Consider the following 13,149-nt stretch of genomic DNA (forward strand, 5'->3'; position numbering starts at 1 on the left):
TCCAGTTATAAAACCTGTTTGATCCATGTGTATTACTTGATTCAATACAATCATAAGTCTATTAGCTAAATTTTTTGAAAAATTTTTATAATCTGCATTCAAAAGAGATATAGGTCTATAATTTTTTGGTAAAGTAAGATCTTGATCTTCTTTTGGAATCAAAGATATAAAAGCCCTACCCCAAGACGGGGGGGTCTCTGTTCCCTGTAATATCTTATTAAAAAGTTCCTTTAAAGGTTCTATCAACTCATCTATCAAAGTTTTATAATAAATTGATGTCAAACCATCAGTGCCCGGTGCTTTACCTAGTTTTAATTGTTTAATTGCCATAATAATTTCATCTGTAGTAATAAATCCATTAATCTCTTGTTTTTGTTCTTCGTTAACTTAGGAAAATGAGCATCTTGTAAATATTTATCTATATCTGAACCCTGTACTTTCTTGCCCATATATAATTTTGTATAATAATCTAAAAAAGATTTTTAATCAATTCCTTCTGAAAAACCAACTTACCATTATAATTTATTTTATCTATAATTCTCAACCTCTGTTTCTTCCGCAATTGGTAAGCCAGCCATCTCCCTGGCTTATTAGCATTGCAAAATGTGTTATGTTTCATATAAAGCAAATTGGTTGCAGTCTGGTCAGCCATTAACATATTAAACTGTGATTTGAGTAAATTTATAGCTACCTTTGCCTTCTCATCTAAAGGATTCAAAATTAAAGCTTTTTCTTTTAATTTAATCTCATCTTCCAACTCCTTACGTTTTTGCATCTGTTTTTGCCTATAAGCCTTATTGATTTGTATCAAAAATCCACGCATATAAGCTTTACTTGCATCCCATACCATTGACATTGAAGTTCCCTTATGCATATTTAAAATAAAATATTCTTTAAATAGTCTTTAAGTTTCTGAACCTTTGTTTCTTGTCTAAATAAATTCTCATTCAGCCTCCAGGATCTTCTCTTCTCTTTTTCCATGGTTAACTCCATCCACACAGGACTATGATCTATCAATGTCCTTGGAAAAATCTTTACATTCTTTACCCTAAAATATAAATCCATTGTAATAAAAAAAATCAATTCTTGAAAAAGATTGATGTCTATCAGAAAAAAAAGTAAAATCTCTCTCTTCTGTATTATGTTCTCACCAATAGTCTCGCAACTCCCAGTCCTCTTTCAAATCAAAAAAGGCCTTAGGTAATTTAGCCTGTTTAAAAGAAGTAGAAGATCCTTTTTTATCTCTATATGTATCCAAAACTCCATTCCAATCTCCCATCAATATAACAGATCTATAATCCAATAAAATCAATTTTTGATGTAAAAGTCTATAAAATTGTTCTTGTTGTTGATTTGGAGCATACAAACCCACTATAAGTATTTTTTTACCATACATTCTCACTTCAATCATTACATATCTCCCCTGAGGATTGGAGTCTATTAAAGAAGCTGATAAATTTTGCTTAATATAAATAACTACACCCCCTTTTTTCCCAGGAGCAAAGGATACAAAATGAGATCCCAATCGGGCATTAACTAAATATTTTTGATCTTTAGAAATAATATGGGTTTCCTGCAAACAAATAATATCATTATTATATTGCTTCAAATAATGAAATATTTTCTTCCTTTTCTGTGGAGAATTAAGGCCGTTAACATTCCAGATCAGGAGCTTTGCCATCTCCTCCATCCATTAGCCTAGAGAAGACTGCTTGGAGATCTGCCATCGAGGATTGCACCGATGATCTCTTAGGTCTTGCTCCTCCCACAGGCTCAGAAACAAATTCTTGTAAAACTTGTTTAACCTCCTTCTTCTGTTGTTCCTTTTTCTTACGCTTATGTGCTGCTCGAGTCATTCTCTGCTCCTTCATCTCAGCTTGTTGGTGCCACTCAGCCTGTATTTTCCCAACTTTCATCAATACAGCTTCTTCAGACTGCTGTTCTACCTTTTCTTCCAATAGGTGGTGTTGAGCGTGCTCCCAGGACCAAAGTATAAAACTCTCTTGCTTTAAAAACAGTATTAAGTCTATAACGTGTCCCTGCGTGACTCATCACAATTCCAGTCGGAATATTCCATCTAAGTGGCATCTGCCTCTTTTTAAATTCATCTGCTAAAAAAGCAAACTCTTTTCTTCTTCTTAGAATTTTGGATGGGATCTCCTTTAAAATTATTACATCTTGTGCAGCAATCTGGAATCTCTTGTTATAAAAAGTTTGTATAATTTCATTGCGCAAAGATCTTTTCCCAAAATAAATTACCACATCTCTTGGCAGATTTTTCTGTTTTGCCACCCAAGAGTTAACTCTAAATATTTTTTCAATTTCTCCAAGTATTTCCTTCTTTTCTCTGTCCAAAATCACAGCAAAATCATTTGCCACCATCTCTCTCAAGTTTTCTTGCATATTTTCCCTCAGGCCCCTGATTCTTAAAGCATATTCCATCTCTCTGTATTGAGACAACAATTTCATCTTGTGAAATTTCCATCTTTTTTTCCATTCCTTCAAACTTTTCCTCCAATATATCCACTTTATCTACTACTTCTTCAACACAGGAATCCAACTTTTCAACAACAGAAGCAAGTCCCTTTAGGGCCAGAACTATATCTTGCCTCAAAATATTATTATTCTCCACTAAAATCTCTTTCACTTCTCCTCTAATTTGAGATATAACATTTCCCATAACATCTTGCAAGTCTTTTACCGTAAGTGGTTGTACAGGAGGAGAAGATGGTTGTTGGGCTGGTAATATCACCTGAGAAGAGGCCACCTTAGGTACTGTAGAAGCTTGACACTTTGAAGCCATTTTAAACAAAGGGGAAAAAAAGTTTTTTCCTTTCCTCCTTAAAAAAAAAAAATACAAAAAAAATCCCAGGCAAGAATAAAAAAGTAAACAAAAGAGAGGGAGAATAACTAAACACAAATCTCTTTCAAAAAACCATAATAATAAAAAGCGGAAAAAAGATTTAAAAAAAGGAAAAAGTAACAAGGTAACAAAATCCGTTCCGTTTCCTTTCAAGCACTCAGAAAAAAAAGCCTCAGATCGCCATTTTACTTTCCCTCTCAACCAAAAAAAAAGAAAGTGAAAATAACTCTTTAAAATTAAAGTCCAAATAAATCCCCAAAATAAAAATTTCCCTGATCAGCTCTGTCCGCTTTTTTTAAAATTAACTCACCAGTTCTCTATAATCGCGGAGGTGGGAGCAGCGTCTTGCTTTGTCCCGAACGACAAGGAACCAAAATGAGTTTTAAAAGGAGTTCAGGTAGCAGAAACTTTCAGTGAGGGTAATAATGCATTAAAAAAGGCCACTTTTTTCTTTTTCCTTAGGGGATATGTTACTAAAGTGTTAAATGACACACACATGAAATTCTGTTTACCACCAAGTCGTAAAGAAGTCAAGAGTGCATGCATAAAGGAAAACGGGTTTGAATGTTCACCTTCTCTTCCACTACATTACGTCTCTTTTCCATCATGTTCTGAGATCCTTCCAAATATTACTTGGATGAGGTAATATTTAATTTACACTATCATAAAAGATTAAACCACCTGAAAGTTAATAGTCTACTCTAACCTAAACACAGCATTGTTTTTGATAGAAGTAGATCCTTTAAGTTTATAGACCTCTCTCTTTCTCTCTCTCTCTCGCCCTTTACAACTTTCCCTTTTATGTAAAACAGCTTATTATTCCTCTGCCATACCCAAATAGCAAGTGGCTGCAAATACTACAATGAACTTTTCTGTACCATGACATGGCTACAGAAATCCGTCTTCTCACTTTTTTTTCTTATAAACAGGAAACATTTTATGTCTAGCAAATTTTTTCAATGTATTACTAGAAAAATGAGATCAAAATAAAATTATTTTTACTATTATTAAACTACAATTTACTAGAACACTTTAGTAGTGAAGCAAATTCACATTACTAGAAAAATGAGATCAAAATAAAATTTTTACTATTATTAAACTACAAGTTACTAGAAAGTAACCTAAGAAATACATTTTGAGCCTTTTCTCTTATATGCTCTGAAATATTTTGTGGTATATTATGCATATTTTTTTTAAAAATACAATTTTTCTTTGGTGATTCTTTCTGTAATGCACTGAACACCTGAATGTTTAAATTCACATTTTAGAAATATAATTATATATTGCAGGAATTGCAGTTTTATTGTGTAGATGCATATACACTTCAAGTGTTGTCAATATCTAAGGCCACAGCTAGTGAGCTGCCCGAAACAGTCTACTTTGTGTAGAGCTGTAGGAGAGGATAGTTGAAATCAGAAATGTGTAGATTGCCTGATTATTTGAGATTAAAATTTGATTTTCTGACCTAATGTACTTTGCATTCAACTCTGAAAATTAGATTGTATGATTTTTTAATTTTTGTTTATAAATAAATTCCAATTTTAATATTATTTTTATTGTCGTCCCCCCCAAGAGGAGGTCGCAATGTGACTATACATGGGAAATATCTGAGTATTGCAGATGAAATTATTTTAAGTGACTTTCCACAAAACCTAATGGTAGGTATTGTATATTTTCTTTTTCCTCCAGGTGTCTCTGCCTTTAAATGAATCAAAATGAATATTGTGGCCAAATGTATTGATAGTGCTTGTAAAGAATTTAGATTTATAAGGCCACTCATTCAACATATGCATCTGGATGTTGATTACAATTAAAATTAATAATAAAAATATCAACAGAAAACAGGACAAAACAAATCACACCAGAGGCAACATGGATATTAATATCCACAATCCCCTAAAAACAGGTTCTCTAACTATACTGTCCAATGCCTGAGAAAAAGTCAGACTTTATAGAAAGCCAGTAGATCAGGGCCATCCAAATTTCAGGGGCTTATGCTTTTCTACAAGGCAGACAGAGAAAGTGCTTTGTAGGTCTCATCAGATAACATCTGTCGTATGCACACTCTGTGGGATAGGCAGAAATAATTGGGCACAGATGGTTCTCCCATGTAACCCAGACTGTCATGAGAGGTTTTATAGATGATAACATGAACTTTGAATTGCACCGGGAAACCTACTGGGAATCAATACAGCTTGGACAGTAGTGGGTGAACACAGATGTGACTGTGTAGTTCTTAAGGAAGTGTCAGGTTGCACAGCATATAGCAGTAATCCAAAAGGGCATTCATAGGGGCACAAATGTTTGAGTTGGACTTCCCAATCCAGAGACTGATGCAACTGCCACACAATATTTTGCAAGGGCCCTCCAAGCCATGCCTACCACATACTTTTTGAACAGGATCCAAAATCTAGGTTATCTCCAAGTTGTACGCTAGTTCTAACTTGGGCATTGCAACATTCTGGTGAAAGAGAAGTTCCCTGAGGGTGGGCTCCAGCATAAGTCTGAAAGCTCGGAAGATTAAACCTCTGATCTCAGTGACCAACCCAGATTGGATCCTGCAACATTACCCTGTATTATATTTGCTTTCATTTGTGAGTACAACCCCATTTAAAACCAATGTGGAAAATCCCCAGCTTGGATTTGCGAATCCTAAAGCCTACAGTTAGTCAGTCACTCCTACTAGAATTTAACCTAAACCTATTCTCCATCCAAACTTCTACAGATTTCAGATAATGAGAAAGAAATTTGAGAACATCCTTGGTTGGTTGATATTGAGAGGTGCAGCTGATAAAAACACTCAGCTGTACCTCTCAACCCCTGACTGACCAAGCATAATGATGATACCTGATCTTGTGCCATTTGGATGGCTACATTCAGTGGCTCCGTAAAAGTGTTAAATAGGAGTGGAGAGAAGCAAGGCTCTTATGGGGACCTGCACAACAGAGCTTATCAGCACCAACTGGAACCAATTCTGGAAAAAGGAACTCTAACGCCCTGAGCCAGTCCGGAATGATGCTAAGTAACTTCCCCCTTCGTCCCAGCAAGTAAAAACAATTTTAATAGCTTATCACCATCTCTAAATAAAACATCATCTGATTAATGGTTTTGTGTTAAATATTAAATCTGGATGTGAATGTATTTTGTATTTGTGTGCATATAATTTAAAACTGTTATGACTCAGTCTACAAGTTAATTAGGCTGCTGATGGCTCAGTGGTGTTTTAAAATGTATGTGAATAAACGTATGAATATATACTGTATATGAGCAATATCAAATCTCACTGAATTAAGTGAAGTTTAAACATTTGAACTGTGCATAAATCAACATTTAACAATATTGTGTGTGTGTATTAATATAATTTATAATTTTCTCAATACTGTTTTTTTAGCATTTTACTTGCCACAAAAATAATTTTGAATGCAGTTTTACAACTCCAGCTGTTAAAATGGAGAAAGGACCTAAGATTATTAATATTATTCTTAAAGTTAAAAATATTAATATATCTTGTGGTGACTTTCAATATTATCCTGATCCTAAATTTCTTCATTATGAACTCATAACTGATTTGGAACCTGACCTGGAATTGAAAATACATGTAAGTTATGGGCTTTTAAGTTCTTTGTCTTAAAACTTCTCTTTTAAACAATTTTCATTGTTTGGATTTTATTGTATGGTTCACTCTATTTTTTTTTATTTCTTTCTCTAGAAAAAAAAAGACAACTTAAATCTTTCTAGACATGAACTTGAAGTTTTCTTATCTGATAAGAATCTGATCAACATAACATTCAATGTCCAAAATATTTCAAAAACAGCTACTCGTAACATAATACACTGTAGAGCTAGACAGGAAAAAAACCTTATCAGCAAGATTAACAAGTCAAGCATGAAAGTTTATGTGAGTAAATATTGCATTGATTGTATATCTTTTGTTTGTTAACTTTGTGTTATTAAATTTTATTCTTAAAATATCTCTCTGAATTTGTAAATCATATATTGATACTTCAAAATTAGATTTTTCCATATGCTAAATATTTATGTCTCCTTCCTGGAAACAGTCCTTGGCATTATGTACATACAGATAGAATTACATTGCTTTCAATGTGAGTAATGCTTGAATCTAAGCATTTTAGAATCTAAGCATTCATCTAATCTATAAGCTGTGCATAGTCAAATCCAAAACAGAAAAACACTTTGGATCTGATATGGATGTATATGCTGTATTTGTCAGCCACACCTTAGAGAATCTGAACTCTTCCTGGCTCATATGAAATATACATATTGGCTAGTGTGGTCCATGGAAAATACACATTTAGGATTTGGGATGTTCAGGAGTATGCAGCACTGTGCAAGATCAGGAAAAAAGTGTAACCTGTTTTAAGTTCAATAGATCTTGAACAGTTACTGATCCCAAGGCATTTTCCCTGTTTTGGATAAAATGCTGCATATCTCTAAAATGAAATTATATCTTCTGCTTTTCTCTCAGAGTTGCAGTGTCAATGCAATTTCTCAAACTGTGATGTGTCTCTAGTATTTTTTTAATTCAAGATTTTTGTCAATTGAGAAATACCTTTCAGATGCTGCATGAAGGCACATAGCAAAAGTTATTCTTATGAGAGCAGGATTCTGTAAGCAAGCATTTGGAAGCTTTTTTTTTTTTTACTTAAAACATTTCTACACATTCCATACCAATCGAAATAAATTCCAGACTCTTTGTAACTTCAGCGTTGGAAAGTATTGATTTATTTCTGTCTCAATTATGGAGTGTAAGATACTACAGAAAGCTAGGATTGTTCTTCTGGAACATTATTTCCTTATTGAAAATAAACTTTCCTGATTCCTGTTCTGGAACTGGAATGCTAACATGATGGCTTTGGGGTACTTCCTTAGCAAAAGCTGCTAGTGCTGAAATTGACAAAAGTTTATTTTCTCTTTATCTTCTGCAAAGTTACATGTGCCAAGTAATTGAAAGGGTTCCCCCCCTCCTTTTTTTCTTTCCCTTTGTATGGGATGGTTTGGAGGAATTTTCATAACTGCAGGACATGTGTAACAGTCATTTTAATTCCTTGTTCAGCATTTTGAGGGCAGACGCTAAGATGATCATGAATCATTTTTGGATGACTTCTGAAGGTTTGGAAAGTGAAAATGGTGATAGTGTAGACATGACTTCTCTTTTGCATCTTTGTGACTAAAAATAATCAATAGTAAACAAAATTGACTTAGATTTCATTTTTATTTACTGAAATAGCCCTAGGGGAAAGAGAAGGAGAAGAGGACAATATTTACTTGCAGAAAATAATATCTGATAGAATAAAGTAGCATTACATTTCTTTTCTTCTGTTTTGCAGGTTATATAAAAGTGTATTATATCTTTTTTAAAATTTTCAATACATTTAATACTTTCAATACATTATAAAAAATACCTTTGAAATAAATTCATACATATAACCTTAGGTATCGCTCGTCCACCTCCCCCCCGACTGCATCCGCCCTCTCTACCTTCCTTCCTTACTTCCCTCCTCCTTCTCTCCTCTCTTCCCCTCCTCCCTTCCTCCCATCCTACTTCCTTCCATCCCTTCTTCCTCCCCTCTCATCCCTCTTCGGATACAGTTCAGGGGAAATACCCGAGCGGAGAACAAAGGCATCCCAGGATGTGGAGTTGTCCCAGACTCCGAAGGAGCTCTCACTCTTCATCTCTCCCAAAAAAATTTCTAAGAGACCAGAGGAGCTCGACTTCTATCTGGAGAAAGCTCGCTTTCCTCCCTTCGCCCGGGAGGAAAGTTCCGAGCCGCAAAACAGCTGATTGTCACTGTTCTGCAGGCTCTTACACATACCAAGACGGGCGGCTCAGAAGAAAGCCGCCATCGGCGTGGCGCTAACCACCGGAAGAGTCGAAAAGTGTATTATATCTTGAACTATACAATTTAATATTACACTTAGCCCGGTGTTTTTTCTCTTTTTCTGTATGCTTCTCTCTCTATATAGACTCTCAGTCTTATTTGCCCACATAATTTCTCTGCAGTTTTCCATATAATCAGGAAACTAATTTGTTAAATTAATAGAATATCTACACACTGAATATTACAAGTAATCTGTATTCTTTATGCTTAGAATTTAGGATAGCTGCTCTTGATTTTGAGAGAGGAGAAATGCTTGCTTGGACCTCTGTTTATGTTGCATACTATTTCATAATTGGGAAAGATCTCTCATTGCTTAATTGGAAAGTAAATTCTATCTTTCAATAATGCTTTTCTTGAATGCTCTCTAAGTAAAAAGACAAGATAATCAAATACATTTAAAACATTACTATCAACTATTTTAGAAATTTAAAGAGTATATCAATTTCTTTTATCTCTGTAACAGATTCAATATATATTGACTGCAGTCTTCTATAAATATATAATATATAAACAATATACATTATTTAAATCAATGTCATATTTATCCATAGGTCAAGGTGGGGAATTTTGTGTATGAAGTTCCTAATGAAAACAAGAACTATTCATTCTTCTACATTCTTTTGTTAATCCCAATAGTAATTGTGGGTAAGTAATTGCATACTTATCTCTATCCATTAATTTGTTACTAAACAGTTTTGTATAAGATAATCAATGAAAATAAACTAAATGAAAATAAACCAAGCCATTTGATATAGCTCAAAGCACTGCCGATCACCAAAACCATCAGCTAAATTCACTCAGAGTCATCAGAGAGCACTTTGCCTATAATCATCTCACAACTCAAGAAGTTCTGCTTATACCGTATCTGACTAATGATCCAGCCTATTATTTTCTCTCCCTTGCTATATGCAAAACCTTCCCAAAGCCTCAGACTGAGTTATATAAATTCTTTAGTTCCATCAGCATAATGAACCCTGTTGACTGGTGGAAAATATTTGTAGTTTGTCTGGGAGATGTTGGTGGTGGTTTGTTCTCTGGGCTTGTTGTTTAGTTTCTGAATGTTTCTTCAATAGCTACTCAAAACCTTCATACTCCAACACACATTACCCAGGCCCCATCACACCACACAGTCAGCTACAGCATGGAAACAAACTCTACCATACATCAAAGGAGTGTCAGAAATGGGGACCAGAATTCCTCATCCTCTGGGAATAATGGTGGTCCACAAACCAACATCAAAACTCCAACAAGAGCTTTCTAGAGCCAAGGACAAAGTACAGAAAGAAGAGAACAGCAACATAATCTACAAGATCAAATGCAACAACTGCAACCAATTCTTTGTTGGACAAACAGGATGACAACTGTGCACAAGAATCCATGAACACCAACTAGCAATCTGTCGACATAACCACAAATCCCTGATCTCGACTCACATCAACACTGAATAATACCAGTTCAACTTGGATAGAAGAAAAATTATTGGTCATGCCACTATATGCCACAATTTGTCAAAGCCTGGTCAATCAACAAACACATCCATCTGCAACCAGCCTATGATTCTGTAAGAAGTTGGATCAATCGAGAGACCATGGCGTCGACCACCGGCCAACTCACATGATGTCCAGTCAGAGTGACCTCAGCACCAGATGACCCTCACACGGTGTGACTAGTCGGTCACGTGACTAACTGACCACATAAGATTTATAAAATCAGAAGAGAACTGAAGCAAGACACTTCAACCAAAGTTCGCTGATGATGTTACCTAGTGTGGTGACAGAACTTTCAAAAACTAAACCACAAACCTGGAGAACAAACCACCACCAATACCCCGTGGATTATTCCTCCTAGGCAGAGGCCTCCAAACCTTGTCAGGATTTGTGATGATGTGGAATGACAAAAAGGAAAGCATTTGTAGGAAAATACTATTCCCAAAATTTTGAAGGATGCTTAGGGCTTCTATTACTAACTACAGTCCTACTACTATTCTTTGTTTTTGTAGTGTGCAGATACTTTTAATGTATTGATTTAAATACATTAAATACATTGCATGTCAGTTTAAACTTGGCCATTCTGAACTGCACCAGTTTTCAGATATTTTAAAATGCTATTTTTGTCCTTTTAAAACAAATTATAAATATATATTTATTAGGACAGATGACATGTTAACACCTCTGTGTTAGCTTAATGTTATTTTTTTTTAGTTGCATTTTTTGTCACCCAGCGAAAGTCCAAACAATTAAATCGAAAATTGAGTGAACATCTGGAGCTATTAGAATGTGAACTTCGTAAAGAAATACGGGAAGGTAAATTTATATCTGCAGAATGCATGTGAATGAATTGACACTTGGGTGTAAGAATTCCCAGAATTGTTGCATTATTTTTATTAAATTATTTTATTATTATATCAAATACAGAATTTTGGTTTTGTATTAAATTACCCCACCACATTATAGAGTTGTGGAGGAACATCTTTTTCCTCAAAAAACCTTTAATATTCTTTAATCCTTTCATAAGCTGCCTTTACTGTTGCAATGTTTCTGTGCTCATTTTAGCCAATCTCCCCTTATTCGTAGGAAACAAGAACTATATGTACAAATAAACAAACATAGACTACAAGGTCTACTCTAATAGAAAGAGGTCAGTAATAGATAAATGTATGCAGACCTTGCCAGGATCACAAATAAGACATAAAGAAATTTGTTAGAATAGACAAATGGTTTATGCATTTGCAATAATGTTAAGTTTAGCATCAGTGATATAAAAGCTCTTTTCCAAGAAGGAGGAACTTGTGAACCCAACAAAATACTATTAAAAAGTTCCTTTAATGGCTCCATCATTTCTTCAGATAAAGTCTTATAATACCTCGAGGTCAGTCCATCTGTTCCCGGAGACTTTCCAACCTTTAACTGCTTAATGACTAAACCAATTTCCTCCACAGTAATTAATCTATTCATCCCATTTTGTTGTTCCTCTGAAAGTTTAGGAAAATGCACTGATTGTAAATATTTATCTATATCCACATCCTTTATGTTATCACTTGAATATAATTTTGTATAAAAATTTAAAAAACTCTTTTTAATCAAATTTTGCTGAAAAACCTCAATACCTTTATATTTTACTTTCTCTATAATTCTAGCTTTCTGTTTCTTTCGTAACTGGTAAGCCAACCACCTCCCAGGCTTATTCGCGTTACAAAAAGTATTATGTCTCATATACGACAGATTGGTAGCCACCTGATCTGCCATCAGCATATTAAATTGTTCCTTAAGCATCTTTATAGATACCTTTAAATTATTATCAGTTGGATTAAGAACAAACTCTTGTTCTTTTAATTTAATCTCTTCTTCTATTTCTCTACGTCTTTGTAACCCTTTTTCCCTAAAAACTTTATTCAATTGAATCAAAATTCCCCTCATATAAGCCTTACTGGCGTCCCAAACCATGGACATCGATGTTCCCTTATTCATATTTATAGCAAAAAAGTCCTTTAAATGCTCTTTACATTTTTGTACAAACTCTTCCCGAGTAAACAAATTCTCATTCAATCTCCAGGGTCTTCTATTCCCATCTTCTAAATGTAATTCCATCCACACCGGACTGTGATCTGACAAAGTTCTGGGGAAAATTTTCACCTTCCTCACTCTAGAGAGAAAGTCACTAGTAATAAAAAAAAAGTCAATTCTTGAAAATGACTGATGTCTATCCGAATAGAAAGTGAAATCTCTATCACTTATATTCCTTTCTCGCCAAATGTCAATGAGCTCCAATTCTTCTTTCAAATCAAAAAAAGTTTTAGGTAATCTAGTTTGGGTAAAAGTTTTAGAGGAGCTCCTTTTGTCTATAGTTGAATCTAAAACCCCATTCCAATTGCCCATCAAAATTACAGATTTATAATCCAACTGAGATATCTTCCCATGCAAAAACTTGTAAAATTGTTTCTGTTGCTGATTAGGAGCATATAATCCAACAATAAGAACTTTTTTACCTTGTAATGATAATTCCACAAAAAGATATCTTCCTTCAGAATCAGTCTCAATTAATTTAGATGAAAAAATTTTCTTCACATAAATTACCACTCCCCCTTTTTTGCCTGGAGCTGGAGCAATAAAATGTGAACCCAAACGAGGATTCATCAAAAGTTTAGAGTCCTTTAAAGTTATATGAGTCTCTTGCAAACATATCAAATCATTGTTGTGTTGTTTCAAATAATGAAAAACCTTTCTTCATTTCTGTAGCACATTTAAGCCATTAACATTCCAGGTCAGGAACCTGGCCATCTCCACCGGCCTGGAGCCTCTGGAGCATAGCCTGTAGATCAACTGTCGAAGATCTTTTAGGTCTTGCCCCTCCCACAGGCTCTGTAGTAACCATACCTTCAACTTTATC

At 34.5% G+C, this 13,149-nt stretch overlaps 1 protein-coding gene across 2 annotated transcripts in view; it reads left to right on the plus strand.

Moving 5' to 3' along the window:
• The window catches only part of PLXNC1 (plexin C1), an 83,660-nt gene that overhangs the window by 47,607 nt on the left and 22,904 nt on the right, over nucleotides 1-13,149 (plus strand). For both annotated transcript variants that reach the window (XM_039358172.1, XM_039358171.1), the window contains 6 exons: nucleotides 3,326-3,505; nucleotides 4,437-4,521; nucleotides 6,255-6,461; nucleotides 6,573-6,761; nucleotides 9,315-9,408; nucleotides 10,965-11,066. In XM_039358172.1, coding sequence (XP_039214106.1) covers nucleotides 3,326-3,505; nucleotides 4,437-4,521; nucleotides 6,255-6,461; nucleotides 6,573-6,761; nucleotides 9,315-9,408; nucleotides 10,965-11,066 — 857 coding nt within the window. The remainder of the gene's footprint in view (nucleotides 1-3,325; nucleotides 3,506-4,436; nucleotides 4,522-6,254; nucleotides 6,462-6,572; nucleotides 6,762-9,314; nucleotides 9,409-10,964; nucleotides 11,067-13,149) is intronic.

This window comes from Crotalus tigris, unplaced genomic scaffold, assembly GCF_016545835.1.
Source record: "Crotalus tigris isolate CLP2741 ecotype Arizona unplaced genomic scaffold, ASM1654583v1 scf7180000019004.2909048, whole genome shotgun sequence".
Taxonomy (NCBI): domain Eukaryota; kingdom Metazoa; phylum Chordata; class Lepidosauria; order Squamata; family Viperidae; genus Crotalus; species Crotalus tigris.